Source organism: Ranitomeya imitator, chromosome 8 (genome assembly GCF_032444005.1).
Source record: "Ranitomeya imitator isolate aRanImi1 chromosome 8, aRanImi1.pri, whole genome shotgun sequence".
Lineage (NCBI taxonomy): Eukaryota > Metazoa > Chordata > Amphibia > Anura > Dendrobatidae > Ranitomeya > Ranitomeya imitator.
This window is the reverse complement of record NC_091289.1, coordinates 84059599-84083543: the sequence shown is the minus strand read 5'-3', so window position 1 is coordinate 84083543 and position 23945 is coordinate 84059599. Positions and strand designations below refer to the sequence as shown.

The 23945-nt window shown below is 45.3% G+C and overlaps 1 protein-coding gene across 2 annotated transcripts in view; it reads right to left on the bottom strand.

Moving 5' to 3' along the window:
- Positions 1-23945, bottom strand: part of KIFAP3 (kinesin associated protein 3) — a 562094-nt gene that overhangs the window by 52114 nt on the left and 486035 nt on the right. Inside the window, exon 19 of one of the 2 annotated variants that reach the window (XM_069737137.1) lies at positions 6744-6843. In XM_069737137.1, coding sequence (XP_069593238.1) covers positions 6744-6843 — 100 coding nt within the window. The remainder of the gene's footprint in view (positions 1-6743; positions 6844-23945) is intronic. The other variant, XM_069737138.1, reaches the window with a different exon arrangement.

Below are 23945 nucleotides of genomic sequence, written 5' to 3'. Positions count from 1 at the left end.
TTCTATGAGCTGTCCCAAGCCGAAAGTGTAGATGGAGAAGAGTAGGGGTCCTAGAACAGAGCCTTGAGGAACACCGACTGACAAGGGGCGAAGTGAGGAGGTGGTGTGGGGGAGGGAGACACTGAATCTTCGGTCTGTCAGATATGACGAGATCCAGGAAAGGGCCAAGTCTGTGATGCCAAGAGATGAGAGAATTTGTAGCAAAAGGGAGTGGTCCACAGTGTCAAAGGCAGAAGACAGGTCCAGGAGAAGGAGGACAGAGTAGTGTCGCTTGCTCCTGGCAGTTAGTAGGTCATTGGCGACTTTAGTTAGGGCAGTTTCAGTTGAGTGATGGGTACGGAAGCCTGATTGTAACCGATCAAAGAGGGAGCAGGAGGAGAGGTGGGAGGACAGTTCAAGATGGACGTGTTGCTCCAGCAATTTGGAGGCATAAGGGAGAAAAGATATCGGGCGATAGCTAGACACAGAGGATGGGTCGAGGGAGGGCTTTTTGAGGATGGGTGTGATCTTGGCATGCTTGAAGGATGAGGGGAAGACACCTGTTGTGAGTGAGAGGTTGAAGAGGTGCGTTAGGGTTGGGATGAAGACCATGGAAAGGTTAGGGATGAGGTGGGATGGGAGCGGGTCAAGCGTGCAGGTGGTGAGGTGTGATCTTGACAGGAGGGTGGAGAGCTGATCTTCTGTCATGGTGGAGAAGCTGGTTTTTGAGGAGCAGGGTTGAGCAGCTAAGAGGGGCAGTGGTCGCTGTGGGCCAAAGCTTTCTCTGATCGTATCGATCTTCTGTTTAAAGAAAGAGGCGAAGTCTTCAGCAGAAATGAGGGGGGAGGGAGGAGGTGCTGGGGGACGGAGTAGAGAATTGAAAGTGTTGAAAAGCTGTTTAGGGTTGTGAGACAGGGAGGATATGAGAGATGAGAAGTAAGTTTGTTTTGCGGCAGTGAGTGCAGACTTGAAGCTGGGAGGGACTGCTTGTATGTAGTGAAGTGGTCGGCAGAGCGGGATTGCTTCCATCTCCGCTCAGCAATCCTGGAAGCCCGTCTTAATTCTTTGGTCAGGCTGGTCAGCCAGGGCTGCCTGTTAATTGTACGAGTTTTACTATGCATGAGCGGGGCGGCCGAATCGAGTGTTGCTGTTATTGTGGTGTTATAAAAAGTGGCAGCAGCATCTGTGTCATGAAGGGAGGCTATGTCTGTGAGAGGGAGAAGGGACTCCGAGAGTGATTGTAAGTTGAGATGTTTGAGATTTCTGCGAGGGAGTTTGTGGAGTGGGGGTTGCACATTAGGAGAGGAGAGGGAAGAGAATGTCAGTAGGTTGTGGTCAGACAGGGGGAGGGGTGTGTTAATGAGATTAGTAAGGGAGCAGAGGCGGGTGAAAATGAGGTCCAGCGTGTGGCCATCTTTGTGAGTGGCCTCAGAGGACCATTGAGTGAGGCCAAAGGAGGCAGTCAATGATAGAAGTTTAGAGGCAGCTGAGGTGGAAGTGTCAATGGGGATATTGAAATCACCCATGATGATAGTGGGGATGTCGACAGAGAGGAAATGAAGTAGCCAGGTGGTGAAGTGGTCGTGAAAAATGGAGATGGCTAGTTCTGGGGGGCGGTAGATGACAGCCAGCTGGAGGTTGGAGGGGGAGTAGATGCGGACAGAGTGCACCTCAAACGAGGGAAGATTAGCGGAGGGTGGTAGCGGGATTGGAGTAAAGGAGCAGGTGTCGGACAGGAGCAATCCAACTCCTCCACCACGTTTGTTGCTGGGGCGAGGGGTGTGAGAGAGGTGGAATCCGCCATAGGAGAGCGCAGCTGGAGAGGCCGAGTCAGATGGGGTGAGCCAGGTTTCAGTGAGGCCGAGGAAGGAGAGTTTGTTGGTGATGAAGAGGTCGTGGATAAATGTCAGTTTGTTGCAGATGGAGCGTGCGTTCCATAGTGCTCCAAGTAGGGGGAGCGGGGGAGTGGGGGCTGGATGAATGGGTATGAGGTTGTCGTGGTTGGGAAAACGTGGGGAGGATCGTGGCAGGGGGTTAGAAATGAGTGTGGGGATGAGTTGGGGAGGGCCGGGATTTGGGGATATGTCACCAGCGATGAGGAGTAGCAGACAGAATATTATAAGGTGGGAGCAGGATAGGACATGATGTGGCCGTGTGTGTCTGGAGAAAAAGGATTGTATGTGGAGGAACAGTTCTGAGGAGAAGGTGAGATGGCTGGGGAGTATGGAGGAAGAAATGACTAGTTCCTTACTAGGTGGAGGGATTGCAGGAGATTGTAAGAAGGAAAGTAGTATGGGGGTGAAAGAGAAAAGAAATCGAAACATTGTAGTGGTTGGTATTGTGTTACCTTCCAGTCAATTCCAGTCCAATTCAGTCTAATTCAAAATCATAATTAAAAAGATGTAATTTAAAAGATGGAAGTTAAAAGATGAAATGCAGCAGACTGAGTCTGTAGCAGACTCCTGCGTGTGAATATATCCCCAGTTAAGGGCAATCAGGTGTGAATGAGGAGGTGGCTGGGTATGGGAGACCAGATGTAGAGAGTTAAGCAAAGGTCATAAAGTGAGGGAGGGGTAAGACTGACCACTCAAAGAGATGCCAGGATCACACAATGAGATACATGAAAACAGGTCATGGAAACAAGCTGATAGGTAAGAAAGCATACTAAAAGGATTATATGTGCTGCACCAAGACACTCAGATCCAGGGGAAGCATAGAAAAGTCAGTGCAATATACAGAGACATTCAGAAGCCAGGGAGAGCTGGGGAAAAGTTACTGCATACCATGGAAAATCAATACAATATATAGAGACATTCAGAAGCCAGGGAGAGCTGGGGAAAAGTTACTGCATACCATGGAAAATCAATGCAATATATAGAGACATTCAGAAGCCAGGGAGAGCTGGGGAAAAGTTACTGCATACCATGGAAAATCAATGCAATATATAGAGACATTCAGAAGCCAGGGAGAGCTGGGGAAAAGTTACTGCATACCATGGAAAATCAATGCAATATATAGAGACAACTTCCTTGTATAAACTCAAATTCTGACAAACTGTCTTTATCTGTAATCTTACCCTGAACTCCCACTTTCTCCCACTCTCCAGTACCAAGCATCATGGCTCTCACTGAGCAATATACTTGTCCAAATGCACTGTTAACTCTATACGCAAATACAGTGATGGCAGGGTACTCTCCAGAACAAAACACTGATAGCTGAATGTATTACAGCAGATCCTGTCCTGAGCTTTGTATATCTACTACTACAGCTCACTAGAACTGTCAATCAAGGAGGAGAGCCAGCATTGCCAGAAATCAAGAAGTGAGGAGACTGCAGAGTTGTGAGCACCTCAACAGGCAAGTTGAGAATAACCCTTTAACTGCATACTAAGGAGATATTCCATAAATATTTGATTGTGTTAGTTTAACCATTGGTACCTGATGACAATGAATTTAAGCGCTTTGCATCATACACAGTTTGTTTCAGATATATATTAAACCTACAATGTAAATAATTAAGGCACTGTGAAATATCTATATTTATAGAATGTATTTTGAGTAAACATTCTCTATAGTCCATAACACGCCACAATAAATGAAAAAAATACCGTGAATTTTATTATTGAACGCTGAACCCACTAACAAATCATATATGTATACAGGTCCTTCTCAAAAAATTAGCATATAGTGTTAAATTTCATTATTTACCATAATGTAATGATTACAATTAAACTTTCATATATTATAGATTCATTATCCACCAACTGAAATTTGTCAGGTCTTTTATTGTTTTAATACTGATGATTTTGGCATACAACTCCTGATAACCCAAAAAACCTGTCTCAATAAATTAGCATATTTCATCCATCCAATCAAATAAAAGTGTTTTTTAATAACAAACAAAAAAACCATCAAATAATAATGTTCAGTTATGCACTCAATACTTGGTCGGGAATGCTTTGGCAGAAATGACTGCTTCAATGCGGTGTGGCATGGAGGCAATCAGCCTGTGACACTGCTGAGATGTTATGGAGGCCCAGGATGCTTCAATAGCGGCCTTAAGCTCATCCAGAGTGTTGGGTCTTGCGTCTCTCAACTTTCTCTTCACAATATCCCACAGATTCTCTATGGGGTTCAGGTCAGGAGGGTTGGCAGGCCAATTGAGCACAGTAATACCATGGTCAGTAAACCATTTACCAGTGGTTTTGGCACTGTGAGCAGGCGCCAGGTCGTGCTGAAAAATGAAATCTTCATCTCCATAAAGCATTTCAGCCAATGGAAGCATGAAGTGCTCCAAACTCTCCTGATAGCTAGCTGCATTGACCCTGCCCTTGATGAAACACAGTGGACCAACACCAGCAGCTGACATGGCACCCCACACCATCACTGACTGTGGGTACTTGACACTGGACTTCAGGCATTTTGGCATTTCCTTCTCCCCAGTCTTCCTCCAGACTCTGGCACCTTGATTTCCGAATGACATGCAAAATTTGCTTTCATCAGAAAAAAGTACTTGGGACCACTTAGCAACAGTCCAGTGCTGCTTCTCTGTAGCCCAGGTCAGGCGCCTCTGCCGCTGTTTATGGTTCAAAAGTGGCTTTACCTGGGGAATGCGGCACCTGTAGCCCATTTCCTGCACACGCCTGTGCACGGTGGCTCTGGATGTTTCCACACCAGACTCAGTCCACTGCTTCCTCGGGTTCCCCAAGGTCTGGAATCGGTCCTTCTCCACAATCTTCCTCAGGGTCCGGTCTCCTCTTCTCGTTGTACAGCGTTTTCTGCCACATTGTTTCCTTCCAACAGACTTACCATTGAGGTGCCTTGATACAGCACTCTGGGAACAGCCTATTTGTTGAGAAATTTCTTTCTGGGTCTTACCCTCTTGCTTGAGGGTGTCAATGATGGCCTTCTTGACATCTGTCAGGTCGCTAGTCTTACCCATGATGGGGGTTTTGAGTAATGAACCAGGCAGGGAGTTTATAAAAGGCTCAGGTATCTTTTGCATGTGTTTAGAGTTAATTAGTTGATTCAGAAGATTAGGGTAATAGGTCGTTTAGAGAACCTTTTCTTGATATGCTAATTTATTGAGGCAGGTTTTTTGGGTTATCAGGAGTTGTATGCCAAAATCATCAGTATTAAAACAATAAAAGACCTGACAAATTTCAGTTGGTGGATAATGAATCTATAATATATGAAAGTTTAATTGTAATCATTACATTATGGTAAATAATGAAATTTAACACTATATGCTAATTTTTTGAGAAGGACCTGTATGTACTGAAGATGTAGTGGCTTACGAGAGGCAACATATTTAGATTTTACTATTCTCTTTTGTGTCTTCAGGTTTCTTGGTGGTGTGTGAACATGATCATACAGACTTGTTCACTGTGCAAGTAGCCCATGTGTTCCTGTTTCCATAATTGTTCTCTTGTGTCTACAAGCCTGGGGAGTTCCACCACTCCTCTTGGGCTATCTGCACAAAAGCTGTTCTACCCTGTATGCACACATGGATTTTTCCTCTCTGAACCCTGTTCACACAGGTTATATACAGATGATCAGGTTTTTAAATACATCAGATAGGGATTGCATACATTAGTTAGGACTGCTCTGATAAGGGTATACCGTGAAGATTGGTAGAGCAGCTTAGTATACATTTTTTGCAAAAAACGTATCAACCAAATACCCTGTTTTTTACATCTTTTACTAGCACTTGCGGATTACTGCAACATTTTTTCAAACTGAGTGTTTTTGGTTTTACTATTCTCTTTTGTGTCTTCAGGTTTCTTGGTGGTGTGTGAACATGATCATACAGACTTGTTCACTGTGCAAGTAGCCCATGTGTTCCTGTTTCCATAATTGTTCTCTTGTGTCTACAAGACTGGGGAGTTCCACCACTCCTCTTGGGCTATCTGCACAAAAGCTGTTCTACCCTGTATGCACACATGGATTTTTCCTCTCTGAACCCTGTTCACACAGGTTATATACAGATGATCAGGTTTTTAAATACATCAGATAGGGATTGCATACATTAGTTAGGACTGCTCTGATAAGGGTATACCGTGAAGATTGGTAGAGCAGCTTAGTATACATTTTTTGCAAAAAACGTATCAACCAAATACCCTGTTTTTTACATCTTTTACTAGCACTTGCGGATTACTGCAACATTTTTTCAAACTGAGTGTTTTTGGTTTTACTATTCTCTTTTGTGTCTTCAGGTTTCTTGGTGGTGTGTGAACATGATCATACAGACTTGTTCACTGTGCAAGTAGCCCATGTGTTCCTGTTTCCATAATTGTTCTCTTGTGTCTACAAGACTGGGGAGTTCCACCACTCCTCTTGGGCTATCTGCACAAAAGCTGTTCTACCCTGTATGCACACATGGATTTTTCCTCTCTGAACCCTGTTCACACAGGTTATATACAGATGATCAGGTTTTTAAATACATCAGATAGGGATTGCATACATTAGTTAGGACTGCTCTGATAAGGGTATACCGTGAAGATTGGTAGAGCAGCTTAGTATACATTTTTTGCAAAAAACGTATCAACCAAATACCCTGTTTTTTACATCTTTTACTAGCACTTGCGGATTACTGCAACATTTTTTCAAACTGAGTGTTTTTGGTTTTACTATTCTCTTTTGTGTCAACATATTTAGATTGTAGCATTTTTTGACGTTCCAAAACTGTAAAAGGCTTAATTCTAGAGTTCTGTGAGCAAATCTTACAAAATACAAAAACAAAAAGAAGAAAAACATAGATATTACCCTGCGCTGAATGAATGTTGTCCAATAAGATCTCCATTCTGAAGATGATAGTCATTGAAGAAGTCTGGACTCACAGCACCTTCAGATGGCATCAATCCTTCTAGGTAAATGGCACAAATCAGAATTTGTTCTAGAAATGTTTCTACATTTTATATTTCATCATTATTTACTGTAATTGGTGCAGAGAATCCACATACCCACACACCCACTTTAAGAAATATTCTCTAAATAAAGTACCGTATATACTCGAGTATAAGCTGAGATTTTCAGCCCATTTTTTTAGGCAGAAAGTGCCCCTCTCGGCTTATACTCGAGTCATTGCCCCAGGGGGTCGGCAGGTGGTCGGCGGGGAGCGGCAGCAGTGGCGGCTGTCATAACATACTCACCTCCCGGCACGATCTCTGCTAGTCACTGCTTTGCAGATGGTCTCTGGCGCCTGCAGCTCTTCCTCTGTTCAGCGGTCACATGGTAAAGCTCAATAAAGTAATGAATATGGATGCATCTCCACTCCCAGAGGCATGGAGTGTTGTGAATTCTGTGGTCAGGCTCCCTCCTGTTGTCATGAGTGGTACTTCGGCTGGTTCTGTCCATGAGCTTCCTTTGGTGGATGTGAGTGGGGCTGCGGCTTCTGAGTTTCCTTCCTCAGGTGACGAGGTTAAGTCGTTAGGTGCTGCTCTATTTAACTCCACCTAGTTCTTTGTTCCTGGCCTCCAGTCAATGTTCCAGTATTGGTCTTGCTCTCTCCTGGATCGTTCTTGTGGCCTGTCTGCCCTGCATAGGCTAAGTTCTGCTTGTGTTACTTTTGTTTGCTATTTTTTCTGTCCAGCTTGCTATATTGGTTTGTCTTGCTTGCTGGAAGCTCTGGGACGCAGAGGGAGCACCTCCGTACCGTTAGTCGGTGCGGAGGGTCTTTTTGCGCCCTCTGCGTGGTTGTTTGTAGGTTTTTGTGCTGACCGCAAAGCTATCTTTTCTATCCTCGGTCTATTCAGTAAGTCGGGCCTCACTTTGCTAAAATCTATTTAATCTCTGTGTTTGTATTTTCATCTTTACTCACAGTCATTATATGTGGGGGGCTACCTTTTCCTTTGGGGAATTTCTCTGAGGCAAGGTAGGCTTATTTTTCTATCTTCAGGGCTAGCAAGTTTCTCAGGCTGTGCCCGAGGCGCCTAGGTCTGGTCAGGAGCGCTCCACGGCTACCTCTAGTGTGGTGTGATAGGATTAGGGATTGCGGTCAGCAGAGTTCCCACGTCTCAGAGCTCGTCCTATGTTATTAGTAACTATCAGGTCATTTTCAGTGCTCTTAACCACCAGGTCCATTGTGGTTCTAAATCACCAGTTCATAACAGTACTGGAGGCCCAAAGTACTAATGCTTCTCAATAGAGGGAAAAGAGAAGTTCTGAGACCATTTTTTTTCTCTGCACTGTGTTTTGTCTTTCTTTTCCCCTAGACATTTGGGTGGTTCAGGACACAGGTGTAGTGATGGACATTAAAGGCCTGTCTTCTTGTGTGGATCATCTCACTGCAAGAGTACAAAATATTCAAGACTTTGTGGTTCAGAATTCTATATTAGAACCTAGAATTCCTATTCCTGATTTGTTTTTTTGGAGATAGAGCTAAGTTTCTGAGTTTTAAAAATAATTGTAAACTATTTCTGGCTTTGAAACCCCCCTCCTCTGGTGACCCAGTTCAACAAGTTAAGATCATTATTTCTTTATTACGTGGTGACCCTCAAGACTGGATATTTTCCCTTGCGCCAGGAGATCCTGCATTATGTGATATTGATGCGTTTTTTCTGGCGCTCGGATTGCTGTATGATGAACCTAATTCAGTGGATCAGGCAGAAAAAAATTTGCTGGCTCTGTGTCAGGGTCAGGATGAGGTAGAGATATATTGTCAGAACATAGTAACATAGTAACATAGTTAGTAAGGCCGAAAAAAGACATTTGTCCATCCAGTTCAGCCTATATTCCATCATAATAAATACCCAGATCTACGTCCTTCTACAGAACCTAATAATTGTATGATACAATATTGTTCTGCTCCAGGAAGACATCCAGGCCTCTCTTGAACCCCTCGACTGAGTTCGCCATCACCACCTCCTCAGGCAAGCAATTCCAGATTCTCACTGCCCTAACAGTAAAGAATCCTCTTCTATGTTGGTGGAAAAACCTTCTCTCCTCCAGACGCAAAGAATGCCCCCTTGTGCCCGTCACCTTCCTTGGTATAAACAGATCCTCAGCGAGATATTTGTATTGTCCCCTTATATACTTATACATGGTTATTAGATCGCCCCTCAGTCGTCTTTTTTCTAGACTAAATAATCCTAATTTCGCTAATCTATCTGGGTATTGTAGTTCTCCCATCCCCTTTATTAATTTTGTTGCCCTCCTTTGTACTCTCTCTAGTTCCATTATATCCTTCCTGAGCACCGGTGCCCAAAACTGGACACAGTACTCCATGTGCGGTCTAACTAGGGATTTGTACAGAGGCAGTATAATGCTCTCATCATGTGTATCCAGACCTCTTTTAATGCACCCCATGATCCTGTTTGCCTTGGCAGCTGCTGCCTGGCACTGGCTGCTCCAGGTAAGTTTATCATTAACTAGGATCCCAAAGTCCTTCTCCCTGTCAGATTTACCCAGTGGTTTCCCGTTCAGTGTGTAATGGTGATATTGATTCCCTCTTCCCATGTGTATAACCTTACATTTATCATTGTTAAACCTCATCTGCCACCTTTCAGCCCAAGTTTCCAACTTATCCAGATCCATCTGTAGCAGAATACTATCTTCTCTTGTATTAACTGCTTTACATAGTTTTGTATCATCTGCAAATATCGATATTTTACTGTGTAAACCTTTTACCAGATCATTAATGAATATGTTGAAGAGAACAGGTCCCAATACTGACCCCTGCGGTACCCCACTGGTCACAGCGACCCAGTTAGAGACTATACCATTTATAACCACCCTCTGCTTTCTATCACTAAGCCAGTTACTAACCCATTTACACACATGTTCCCCCAGACCAAGCATTCTCATTTTGTGTACCAACCTCTTGTGCGGCACGGTATCAAACGCTTTGGAAAAATCGAGATATACCACGTCCAATGACTCACCGTGGTCCAGCCTATAGCTTACCTCTTCATAAAAACTGATTAGATTGGTTTGACAGGAGCGATTTCTCATAAACCCATGCTGATATGGAGTTAAACAGTTATTCTCATTGAGATAATCCAGAATAACATCCCTCAGAAACCCTTCAAATATTTTACCAACAATAGAGGTTAGACTTACTGGCCTATAATTTCCAGGTTCACTTTTAGAGCCCTTTTTGAATATTGGCACCACATTTGCTATGCGCCAGTCCTGCGGAACAGATCCTGTCGCTATAGAGTCCCTAAAAATAAGAAATAATGGTTTATCTATTACATTACTTAGTTCTCTTAGTACTCGTGGGTGTATGCCATCCGGACCCGGAGATTTATCTATTTTAATCTTATTTAGCCGGTTTCGCACCTCTTCTTGGGTTAGATTGGTGACCCTTAATATAGGGTTTTCATTGTTTCTTGGGATTTCACCTAGCATTTCATTTTCCACCGTGAATACCGTGGAGAAGAAGGTGTTTAATATGTTAGCTTTTTCCTCGTCATCTACAACCATTCTTTCCTCACTATTTTTTAAGGGGCCTACATTTTCAGTTTTTATTCTTTTACTATTGATATAGTTGAAGAACAGTTTGGGATTAGTTTTACTCTCCTTAGCAATGTGCTTCTCTGTTTCCTTTTTGGCAGCTTTAATTAGTTTTTTAGATAAAGTATTTTTCTCCCTATAGTTTTTTAGAGCTTCAATGGTGCCATCCTGCTTTAGTAGTGCAAATGCTTTCTTTTTACTGTTAATTGCCTGTCTTACTTCTTTGTTTAGCCACATTGGGTTTTTCCTATTTCTAGTCCTTTTATTCCCACAAGGTATAAACCGCTTACACTGCCTATTTAGGATGTTCTTAAACATTTCCCATTTATTATCTGTATTCTTATTTCTGAGGATATTGTCCCAGTCTACCAGATTAAGGGCATCTCTAAGCTGTTCAAACTTTGCCTTCCTAAAGTTCAATGTTTTTGTGACTCCCTGACAAGTCCCCCTAGTGAAAGACAGGTGAAACTGCACAATATTGTGGTCGCTATTTCCTAAATGCCCGACCACCTGCAGATTTGTTATTCTGTCAGGTCTATTAGATAGTATTAGGTCTAAAAGTGCTGCTCCTCTGGTTGGATTCTGCACCAATTGTGAAAGATAATTTTTCTTGGTTATTAGCAGAAACCTGTTGCCTTTATGGGTTTCACAGGTTTCTGTTTCCCAGTTAATATCCGGGTAGTTAAAGTCCCCCATAACCAGGACCTCATTATGGGTTGCAGCTTCATCTATCTGCTTTAGAAGTAGACTTTCCATGCTTTCTGTTATATTTGGGGGTTTGTAACAGACCCCAATGAGAATTTTGTTACCATTTTTCCCTCCATGAATTTCAACCCATATGGACTCGACATCCTCATTCCCTTCGCTAATATCCTCCCTTAAAGTGGACTTTAGACAAGACTTTACATAGAGACAAACCGCTCCTCCTCTCCGATTTTTACGATCCTTTCTAAACAGACTGTAACCCTGTAAGTTGACTGCCCAGTCATAGCTTTCATCTAACCATGTCTCGGTTATTCCCACTATGTCAAAGTTACCTGTAGATATTTCTGCTTCTAGTTCTTCCATCTTGTTTGTCAGGCTTCTGGCGTTTGCGAGCATGCAGTTTAGAGGATTTTGTTTTGTTCCAATCTCCTCACTGTGGATTGTTTTAGAAATGTTCTTACCTCCCTTCAGAGTATGTTTTCCTGGGTCGTCTTTGTTCGAGTCTAATGTTTTTCTTCCCGTCCCCTCTTCTTCTAGTTTAACGCCCTCCTGATGAGTGTAGCGAGTCTTCTGGCGAATGTGTGTTTCCCAGGTTTGTTGAGGTGTAGTCCGTCTCTGGCGAGGAGTCCATCATACCAGTAATTCACACCGTGGTCCAGGAATCCGAATCCTTGTTGTCTGCACCATCGTCTTAGCCAGTTGTTTGCATCAAGGATCCTGTTCCATCTCCTGGTGCCATGCCCGTCTACTGGAAGGATAGAAGAAAAAACTACCTGTGCATCCAGTTCCTTTACTTTCTTCCCCAACTCTTCAAAGTCCTTGCAGATTGTCGGTAGGTCCTTCCTTGCCGTGTCATTGGTGCCAACATGTATCAGAAGAAATGGGTGGACGTCCTTGGAGCTGAAGAGCTTTGGTAGTGGTCTGTGCTCACTCAATGGAATGAATGTGCGCTGGCAGCAATTTTCAGAAAGGGTCTCTCTGAAGCCCTTAAGGATGTCATGGTGGGATTTCCTATGCCTGCTGGTCTGAATGAGTCTATGTCTTTGGCCATTCAGATCGATCGACGCTTACGTGAGCGTAAAACTGTGCACCATTTGGCGGTATTATCTGAGCATAAACCTGAGCCTATGCAATGTGATAGGACTTTGACCAGAGCTGAACGGCAAGAACACAGACGTCGGAATGGGCTGTGTTTTTACTGTGGTGATTCCACTCATGCTATCTCCGATTGTCCTAAGCGCACTAAGCGGTTCGCTAGGTCTGCCACCATTGGTACGGTACAGTCGAAATTTCTTTTGTCCGTTACTTTGATCTGCTCTTTGTCATCCTATTCTGTCATGGCATTACTGGATTCAGGCGCTGCCCTGAATTTGATGGACTTGGAGTATGCTAGGCGCTGTGGGTTTTTCTTGGAGCCTTTGCAGTATCCTATTCCATTGAGAGGAATTGATGCTACGCCTTTGGCCAAGAATAAGCCTCAGTACTGGACCCAACTGACCATGTGCATGGCTCCTGCGCATCAGGAGGATATTCGCTTTTTGGTGTTGCATAATCTGCATGATGTGGTCGTTTTGGGGTTGCCATGGCTACAAGTCCATAACCCAGTATTGGATTGGAAATCTATGTCTGTGTCCAGCTGGGGTTGTCAGGGGGTACATGGTGATGTTCCATTTCTGTCTATTTCATCATCCACCCCTTCTGAGGTCCCAGAGTTCTTGTCTGATTACCGGGATGTATTTGATGAGCCCAAGTCCAGTGCCCTACCTCCGCATAGGGATTGCGATTGTGCTATCGATTTGATTCCTGGTAGTAAGTTTCCTAAAGGTCGACTGTTTAATTTGTCTGTGCCTGAGCACGCCGCTATGCGGAGTTACGTAAAGGAATCCTTGAAGAAGGGTCATATTTGCCCGTCGTCATCGCCATTGGGAGCAGGGTTCTTTTTTGTGGCCAAGAAGGATGATTCGTTGAGACCTTGTATTGAATACCGCCTTATAAATAAAATCACAGTCAAATTTCAGTACCCCTTGCCGCTGCTGTCTGATTTGTTTGCTCGGATTAAGGGGGCTAGTTGGTTCACCAAGATAGATCTTCGTGGTGCGTATAATCTTGTGCGTATTAAACAGGGCGATGAATGGAAAACAGCATTTAATACGCCCGAGGGCCATTTTGAGTACCTGGTTATGCCATTCGGGCTTTCCAATGCTCCATCAGTATTTCAGTCCTTTATGCATGACATCTTTCGAGAGTACCTGGATAAATTCCTGATTGTATACTTGGATGATATTTTGGTCTTCTCGGATGATTGGGAATCTCACGTGAAGCAGGTTAGAATGGTGTTCCAGATCCTGCGTGCGAATTCTTTGTTTGTGAAGGGGTCAAAGTGTCTCTTTGGTGTTCAGAAGGTTTCATTTTTGGGTTTCATTTTTTCCCCTTCTACTATCGAGATGGACCCTGTTAAAGTTCAGGCCATTTATGATTGGACTCAGCCAACATCTCTGAAGAGTCTGCAAAAGTTCCTGGGCTTTGCTAATTTTTATCGTCGCTTCATCAATAAGTTTTCTAGTATTGCTAAACTGTTGACTGATTTAACCAAGAAGGGTGCTGATGTGGTCAATTGGTCTTCTGCTGCTGTGGAAGCTTTTCAGGAGTTGAAGCGTCGTTTTTCTTCTGCCCCTGTGTTGTGCTAGCCAGATGTTTCGCTCCCGTTCCAGGTCGAGGTTGATGCTTCTGAGATTGGAGCAGGGGCTGTTTTGTCGCAAAGAAGTTCTGATGGCTCGGTGATGAAACCATGTGCCTTCTTTTCTAGAAAGTTTTCGCCTGCTGCGCGCAATTATGATGTTGGCAATCGAGAGTTGCTGGCCATGAAGTGGTCTTGACTGATCACAAGAACTTGACTTATCTATAGTCTGCCAAACGGTTGAATCCTAGACAGGCTCGTTGGTCGCTGTTTTTCTCCCGTTTTGACTTTGTGGTTTCGTACCTTCCGGGCTCTAAGAATGTGAAGGCGGATGCCCTGTCTAGGAGTATTGTGCCCGACTCTCCGGGTTTGCCTGAGCCGGCGGGTATTCTAAAAGAGGGGGTAATTTTGTCTGCCATCTCCCCTGATTTGCGGCGGGTGCTGCAAAAATTTCAGGCTGCTAGACCTGACCGTTGCCCAGCGGAGAAACTGTTTGTCCCTGATAAATGGATGAGTAGAGTTATCTCTGAGGTTCATTGTTCGGTGTTGGCTGGTCATCCTGGAATCTTTGGTACCAGAGATTTGGTGGCTAGATCCTTTTGGTGGCCGTCTCTGTCGCGGGATATGCGTTCGTTTGTGCAGTCCTGTGGGATTTGTGCTCGGGCTAAGCCCTGCTGTTCTCGTGCCAGTGGGTTGCTTTTGCCCTTGCCGGTCCCGAAGAGGCCCTGGACACATATCTCTATGGATTTTATTTCGGATCTCCCCGTCTCTCAAAAAATGTTGGTCATTTGGGTGGTTTGTGATCGCTTCTCTAAGATGGTCCATTTGGTACCCTTGTCTAAATTGCCTTCCTCCTCTGATTTGGTGCCATTGTTTTTCCAGCATGTGGTTCGTTTACATGGCATTCCGGAGAACATCGTTTTTGAAAGAGGTTCCCAGTTTGTTTCCAGGTTTTGGCGAGCCTTTTGTGCTAGGATGGGCATTGATTTGTCTTTTTCCTCGGCTTTCCATCCTCAGACAAATGGCCAAACTGAACGAACCAATCAGACCTTGGAAACATATCTGAGATGTTTTGTTTCTGCTGATCAGGATGACTGGGTGTCCTTTTTGCCTTTGGCTAAGTTCGCCCTTAATAATCGGGCCAGCTCGGCTACTTTGGTTTCCCCGTTTTTCTGCAATTTTGGTTTCCATCCTCGTTTCTCTTCAGGGCAGGTTGAGTCTTCGGACTGTCCTGGTGTGGATACTGTGGTGGATAGGTTGCAGCAGATTTGGACTCATGTAGTGGACAATTTGACATTGTCCCAGGAGAAGGCTCAACGTTTCGCTAACCGCAGGCGCTGTGTGGGTCCCCGACTTCGTGTTGGGGATTTGGTTTGGTTGTCGTCTCGTTATATTCCTAAGAAAGTTTCCTCTCCTAAGTTTAAGCCTCGTTTCATTGGTCCGTATAGGATTTCTGAGGTCCTTAATCCTGTGTCTTTTCGTTTGACCCTCCCAGCCTCTTTTTCCATCCATAATGTATTCCATAGGTCATTGTTGCGGAGATACGTGGTGTTATGAACAGGTAATTCAGAACCATAATGGACCTTGAAGTTCAGAGCACACAAAGTGACCTGACAATTACCAAAAACATAGGACGAGCTCTGAGACGTGGGAACTCTGCTGACCGCAATCCCTAATCCTATCACACCACACTAGAGGTAGCCGTGGATTGCGCCTAACGCTCCCTATGCAACTCGGCACAGCCTGAGAAACTAACTAGCCCTGAAGATAGAAAAATAAGCCTACCTTGCCTCAGAGAAATTCCCCAAAGGAAAAGGCAGCCCCCCACATATAATGACTGTGAGTAAAGATGAAAATACAAACACAGAGATGAAATAGATTTAGCAAAGTGAGGCCCGACTTACTGAATAGACCAAGGATAGGAAAGATAGCTTTGCGGTCAACACAAAAACCTACAAACAACCACGCAGAGGGGCAAAAAGACCCTCCGCACCGACTAACGGTACGGAGGTGCTCCCTCTGCGTCTCAGAGCTTCCAGCAAGCAAGAAAAACCAATAAAGCAAGCTGGACAGAAAATATAGCAAACAAAAGTAACACAAGCAGAACTTAGCTTATGCAGGGAAGACAGGCCACAGGAACGATCCAGGAGGAAGCAAGACCAATACTAGAACATTGACTGGAGGCCAGGATCAAAGCACCAGGTGGAGTTAAATAGAGCAGCACCTAACAACTTAACCTCATCACCTGAGGAAGGAAACTCAGAAGCCGCAGTACCACTCTCATCCACCAAAGGAAGCTCATAGACAGAACCAGCCGAAGTACCACTCACGACCACAGGAGGGAGCTTGGCCACAGAATTCACAACAGTACCCCCCCCCTTGAGGAGGGGTCACCGAACCCTCACCAGAGCCCCCAGGCCGACCAGGATGAGCCACATGAAAGGCACGAACCAGATCGGCAGCATGGACATCAGAGGCAAAGACCCAGGAACTATCTTCCTGACCATAACCCTTCCACTTAACCAGATAAGGGAGTTTCCGTCTCGAAACACGAGAATCCAAAATCTTCTCCACTATATATGTTGTGAATTCTGTGGCAGAGCTCCCTCTTGTGGTCACAAGTGGTATTTCGGCTGATTCTCTCTGTGATCTTCCGTTAGTGGAGAAAAGTGGTACTGCGGCTTCTGAGTTTCCTTTCTCAGGTGATATGGTGAAGTCGTTAGGTGCTACCCTATTTAACTCCACCTGGTGCTTGGATCCTTGCTTCCAGTCAATGTTCTAGTGTTGGACCTGTTTCCTCCTGGAGTGTTCCTGTGGCCTGCTTATCTACATAGCTAAGTTCCTCTTTGCTATATGTTTGCTGTTTTTTCTATTCCAGCTTGTCAATTTGTTTTTTCTGCTAGCTGGAAGCTCTGGGACGCAGAGGGTGTACCTCCGTGCCGTTAGTTCGGTACGGAGGGTCTTTTTGCCCCCTTTGCGTGGATTTTGTAGGGTTTTGTGTTGACCGCAAAGTTGCCTTTTCTATCCTCGCTCTGTTCAGGAAGTTGGGCCTCACTTTGCTAAATCTATTTCATCTCTACGTTTGTCTTTTCATCTTAACTCACAGTCATTATATGTGGGGGATGCCTTTTCCTTTGGGGAATTTCTCTGAGGCATGGTAGGCTTATTTTCCATCTTCAGGCTAGCTAGTTTCTCAGGCCGTGCCGAGTTGCATAGGTAGCGTTAGGCGCAATCCACGGCTGCGTCTAGTTGTGTTGGAAAGGATTAGGGATTGCGGTCAACAGAGTTCCCACGTCTCAGAGCTCGTTCTTATTTTTTGGGTTATTGCCAGGTCACTGTATGTGCGCTGACCTCTATGTCCATTGTGGTACTGGATTGCCAGCCATAACAGTACTGGAAGCCAAAAGTACTAATGATTCTCAATAGAGGGAAAAAAGAAGTTCTGAGACCATTTTTTTTCCTTTGCACTGTGTTTTGCCTTTTTTTTCCCCTAGACATTTGGGTGGTTCAGGACACAGGTGTAGCAATGGACATTAAAGGTCTGTCATCATGTGTGGATCAGCTCACGACAAGAATACAAAGTATTCAAGACTTTGTGGTTCAGAATTCTATGTTAGAACCAAGAATTCCTATTCCTGATTTGTTTTTTGGAGATAGAACCAAATTTCTGAGTTTTAAAAATAATTGCAAACTATTTCTGGCTTTGAAACCTCGTTCCTCTGGTGACCCAGGTCAACAAGTTAGGATCGTTATTTCTTTTTTGCGTGGCGACCCTCAGGACTGGGCATTTTCTCTTGCGTCAGGAGATCCTGCATTAAGTAATATCGATGCGTTTTTCCTGGCGCTCGGATTGCTGTACGATGAGCCTAATTCTGTGGATCAGGCAGAGAAGAATTTGCTGGCTCTGTGTCAGGGTCAGGATGAAATAGAGGTATACTGTCAGAAATTTAGAAAGTGGTCCGTACTCACTCAGTGGAATGAAGGTGCGCTCGCAGCTATTTTCAGAAAGGGTCTCTCTGAAGCCCTTAAGGATGTCATGGTGGGATTTCCTATGCCTGCTGGTCTGAATGAGTCTATGTCTTTGGCCATTCAGATCGGTCGACGCTTGCACGAGCGTAAATCTGTGCACCATTTGGCGGTAGTACCTGAGCTTAGACCTGAGCCTATGCAGTGCAATAGGACTTTGACCAGAGTTGAACGGCAAGAACACAGACGTCTGAATGGGCTGTGTTTCTACTGTGGTGATTCCACTCATGCTATCTCTGATTGTCCTAAGCGCACTAAGCGGTTCGCTAGGTCTGCCACCATTGGTACGGTACAGTCAAAATTTCTTCTGTCCGTTACCTTGATATGCTCTTTGTCATCGTATTCTGTCATGGCATTTGTGGACTCAGGCGCTGCTTTGAATTTGATGGACTTGGAGTATGCTAGGCGTTGTGGGTTTGTCTTGGAGCCCTTGCAGTGTCCTATTCCATTGAGAGGAATTGATGCTACGCCTTTGGCCAAGAATAAGCCTCAGTACTGGACCCAGCTGACCATGTGCATGGCTCCTGCACATCAGGAGGTTATTCGCTTTCTGGTGTTGCATAATCTGCATGATGTGGTCGTGTTGGGGTTGCCATGGCTACAAGTCCATAATCCAGTATTAGATTGGAAATCCATGTCTGTGTCCAGCTGGGGTTGTCAGGGGGTACATGGTGATGTCCCATTTCTGTCTATTTCGTCATCCACCCCTTCCGAGGTTCCTGAGTTTTTGTCTGATTACCGGGATCTATTTGATGAGCCCAAGTCCGATACCCTACCTCCGCATAGGGATTGTGATTGTGCTATAGATTTGATTCCTGGTAGTAAATTCCCAAAAGATCGACTGTTTAATTTATCTGTGCCTGAGCACGCCGCTATGCGGAGTTATGTGAAGGAGTCTTTGGAGAAGGGGCATATTCGCCCGTCATCGTCGCCATTGGGAGCAGGGTTCTTATTTGTAGCCAAGAAAGATGGTTCACTGAGACCTTGTATAGATTACCGCCTTCTGAATAAGATCACGGTTAAATTTCAGTACCCCTTGCCATTGTTTTCTGATTTGTTTGCTCGGATTAAGGGGGCTAGTTGGTTCACCAAGATAGATCTTCGTGGTGCGTATAATCTTGTGCGTATTAAGCGAGGCGATGAGTGGAAAACTGCATTTAATACGCCCGAGGGCCATTTTGAGTATCTAGTAATGCCATTCGGACATGCCAATGCTCCATCAGTGTTTCAGTCCTTTATGCATGACATCTTCCGAGAGTACCTGGATAAATTCCTGATTGTGTACTTAGATGACATTTTGATCTTCTCGGATGATTGGGAGTCTCATGTGAAGCAGGTCAGAACGGTGTTTCAGGTCCTGCGTGCTAATTCTTTGTTTGTAAAGGGATCAAAGTGTCTCTTTGGTGTTCAGAAGGTTTCATTTTTGGGGTTCATTTTTTCCCCTTCTACTATCGAGATGGACCCTGTTAAGGTCCAAGCCATCCATAATTGGACTCAGCCGACATCTCTGAAAAGTCTGCAAAAGTTCCTGGGCTTTGCTAATTTTTATCGTCGCTTCATCTGCAATTTTTCTAGTATTGCTAAACCATTGACCGATTTGACCAAGAAAGGTGCTGATGTGGTCAATTGGTCTTCTGCTGCTGTGGAAGCTTTTGAAGAGTTGAAGCGTCGTTTTTCTTCTGCCGCTGTGTTGTGTCAGCCAGATGTTTCGCTTCCGTTCCAGGTCGAGGTTGATGCTTCTGAGATTGGAGCAGGGGCTGTTTTGTCGCAGAGAAGTTCTGATTGCTCGGTGATGAAACCATGTGCCTTCTTTTCCAGGAAGTTTTCGCCTGCTGAGCGAAATTATGATGTGGGCAATCGAGAGTTGCTGGCCATGAAGTGGGCATTCGAGGAGTGGCGTCATTGGCTTGAAGGAGCTAAGCATCGCGTGGTGGTCTTGACTGATCATAAGAACTTGACTTATCTCGAGTCCGCCAAGCGGTTGAATCCTAGACAAGCTCGTTGGTCGTTGTTTTTTGCCCGTTTTGACTTTGTTATTTCATACCTTCCGGGCTCTAAAAATGTGAAGGCGGATGCTCTGTCTAGGAGTTTTGTGCCCGACTCTCTGGGTGTATCTGAGCCGGCGGGTATCCTCAAAGAGGGAGTAATTGTGTCTGCCATCTCCCCTGATTTGCGGCGGGTGCTGCAGAAATTTCAGGCTAATAAACCTGATCGTTGCCCAGCGGAGAGACTGTTTGTCCCTGATAGGTGGACGAATAAAGTCATCTCTGAGGTTCATTGTTCGGTGTTGGCTGGTCATCCTGGAATCTTTGGTACCAGAGAGTTAGTGGCTAGATCCTTTTGGTGGCCATCTCTGTCGCGGGATGTGCGTACTTTTGTGCAGTCCTGTGGGATTTGTGCTCGGGCTAAGCCCTGCTGTTCTCGTGCCAGTGGGTTGCTTTTACCCTTGCCGGTCCCGAAGAGGCCTTGGACACATATCTCTATGGATTTTATTTCAGATCTTCCCGTCTCTCAAAAGATGTCAGTCATTTGGGTGGTCTGTGATCGCTTCTCTAAGATGGTCCATTTGGTACCCTTGTCTAAATTGCCTTCCTCCTCTGATTTGGTGCCATTGTTTTTCCAGCATGTGGTTCGTTTACATGGCATTCCAGAGAATATCGTTTCTGACAGAGGTTCCCAGTTTGTTTCGAGGTTTTGGCGAGCCTTTTGTGGTAGGATGGGCATTGACTTGTCTTTTTCCTCGGCTTTCCATCCTCAGACTAATGGCCAGACCGAACGAACCAATCAGACCTTGGAGACATATCTGAGATGCTTTGTTTCTGCTGATCAGGATGACTGGGTGTCCTTTTTGCCTTTGGCTGAGTTCGCCCTTAATAATCGGGCCAGCTCGGCAACCTTGGTTTCACCGTTTTTCTGCAACTCTAGGTTCCATCCTCGTTTCTCTTCAGGGCAGGTTGAGTCTTCGGACTGTCCTGGTGTGGATACTGTGGTGGACAGGTTGCAGCAGATTTGGACTCATGTAGTGGACAATTTGACCTTGTCCCAGGAGAAGGCTCAACGTTTCGCTAATCGCAGACGCTGTGTGGGTCCCCGACTTCGGGTTGGGGACTTGGTTTGGTTATCTTCTCGTCATATTCCTATGAAGGTCTCCTCTCCTAAGTTTAAACCTCGTTTTATTGGTCCATATAGGATTTCTGAGGTCCTTAATCCTGTGTCTTTTCGTCTGACCCTTCCAGATTCTTTTTCCATACATAACGTATTCCATAGGTCATTGTTACGTGGCACCCGTGGTTCCATCTGTTGATCCTCCTGCCCCGGTTTTGGTGGAGGGGGAGTTGGAGTATATTGTGGAGAAGATTTTGGATTCTCGTGTTTCTAGACGGAAACTCCAGTATCTGGTTAAGTGGAAGGGTTATGCTCAGGAAGATAATTCCTGGGTCTTTGCCTCTGATGTCCATGCTCCCGATCTGGTTCGTGCCTTTCATATGGCTCATCCTGGTCGTCCTGGTAGCTCTGATGAGGGTTCGGTGACCCCTCCTCAAGGGGGGGGGGTACTGTTGTGAATTCTGTGGCAGAGCTCCCTCTTGTGGTCACAAGTGGTACTTCGGCTGATTCTCTCTGTGATCTTCCGTTAGTGGAGAAAAGTGGTACTGCGGCTTCTGAGTTTCCTTTCTCAGGTGATATGGTGAAGTCGTTAGGTGCTACCCTATTTAAATCCACCTGGTGCTTGGATCCTTGCTTCCAGTCAATGTTCTAGTGTTGGACCTGTTTCCTCCTGGAGTGTTCCTGTGGCCTGCTTATCTACATAGCTAAGTTCCTCTTTGCTATTTGTTTGCTGTTTTTTCTATTCCAGCTTGTCAATTTGTTTTTTCTGCTAGCTGGAAGCTCTGGGACGCAGAGGGTGTACCTCCGTGCTGTTAGTTCGGTACGGAGGGTCTTTTTGCCCCCTTTGCGTGGATTTTGTAGGGTTTTGTGTTGACCGCAAAGTTGCCTTTTCTATCCTCGCTCTGTTCAGGAAGTTGGGCCTCACTTTGCTAAATCTATTTCATCTCTACGTTTGTCTTTTCATCTTAACTCACAGTCATTATATGTGGGGGGCTGCCTTTTCCTTTGGGGAATTTCTCTGAGGCAAGGTAGGCTTATTTTCCATCTTCAGGCTAGCTAGTTTCTCAGGCCGTGCCGAGTTACATAGGTAGCGTTAGGCGCAATCCACGGCTGCCTCTAGTTGTGTTGGAGAGGATTAGGGATTGCGGTCAACAGAGTTCCCACGTCTCAGAGCTCGTTCTTATTTTTTGGGTTATTGCCAGGTCACTGTATGTGCGCTGACCTCTATGTCCATTGTGGTACTGGATTGCCAGCCATAACATATATACTCCAATGCCCCTTCAACCAAAACCGGAGCAGAAGGATCAATAGATGGAACCACAGGTGCCACGTATCTCCGCAACAATGACCTATGGAACACGTTATGGATGGAAAAAGAAGCTGGAAGAGTCAAACGAAAAGACACAGGATTAAGAACCTCAGAAATCCTATATGGACCAATGAAACGAGGCTTAAATTTAGGAGAGGAAACCTTCATAGGAATATAACGAGATGACAACCAAACCAAATCTCCAACACGAAGTCGGGTACCCACACAGCGCCTGCGGTTAGCGAAACGTTGAGCCCTCTCCTGGGACAAAGTCAAATTGTCCACTACATGAGTCCAAATCTGCTGCACCTCCACCACAGTATCCACACCAGGACAGTCCGAAGACTCAACCTGCCCTGAAGAGAAACGAGGGTGGAACCCAGAATTGCAGAAAAACGGCGAAACCAAAGTAGCCGAGCTGGCCCGATTATTAAGGGCGAACTCAGCCAAAGGCAAAAAGGACACCCAATCATCCTGATCAGCAGAAACAAAACATCTCAGATATGTTTCCAAGGTCTGATTGGTTCATTCAGTCTGGCCATTTGTCTGAGGATGGAAAGCCGAGGAAAAAGACAAATCAATGCCCATCCTAGCACAAAAGGCTCGCCAAAACCTCGAAACAAACTGGGAACCTCTGTCAGAAACGATGTTCTCTGGAATGCCATGTAAACGAACCACATGCTGGAAAAACAATGGCACCAAATCAGAGGAGGAAGGCAATTTAGACAAGGGCACCAAATGGACCATCTTAGAGAAGCGATCACATACCACCCAAATGACCGACATTCTTTGAGAGATGGGGAGATCCGAAATAAAATCCATAGAGATATGTGTCCAAGGCCTCTTCGGGACCGGCAAGGGCAAAAGCAACCCACTAGCACGAGAACAGCAGGGCTTAGCCCGAGCACAAATCCCACAGGACTGCACAAAAGAACGCACATCCCGCGACAGAGACGGCCACCAAAAGGATCTAGCCACCAACTCTCTGGTACCAAAGATTCCAAGATGACCAGCCAACACCGAACAATGAACCTCAGAGATAACTTTATTCATCCACCTATCAGGGACAAACAGTTTCTCCGCTGGGCAACGGTCAGGTCTATTAGCCTGAAATTTTTGCAGCACCCACCGCAAATCAGGGGAGATGGCAGACAAAATTGCCCCCTCTTTGAGAATACCCGCCGGCTCAGGCAAACCCGGAGAATCGGGCACAAAACTCCTAGACAGGGCATCCGCCTTCACATTTTTAGAGCCCGGAAGGTACGAAACCACAAAGTCAAAACGGGAGAAAAACAGCGACCAACGAGCCTGTGTAGGATTCAACTGTTTGGCAGACTCGAGATAAGTCAAGTTTTTGTGATCAGTCAAGACCACCACGCGATGCTTAGCTCCTTCAAGCCAATGACGCCACTCCTCGAATGCCCATTTCATGGCTAGCAACTCTCGATTGCCAACATCATAATTTCGCTCAGCAGGCGAAAATTTCCTGGAAAAGAAGGCGCATGGTTTCATCACCGAGCAATCAGAACTTCTCTGCGACAAAACAGCCCCTGCTCCAATTTCAGAAGCATCAACCTCGACCTGGAACGGAAGCGAAACATCTGGTTGGCACAACACAGGGGCAGAAGAAAAACGACGCTTCAACTCCTGAAAAGCATCCACAGCAGCAGAAGACCAATTGACCACATCA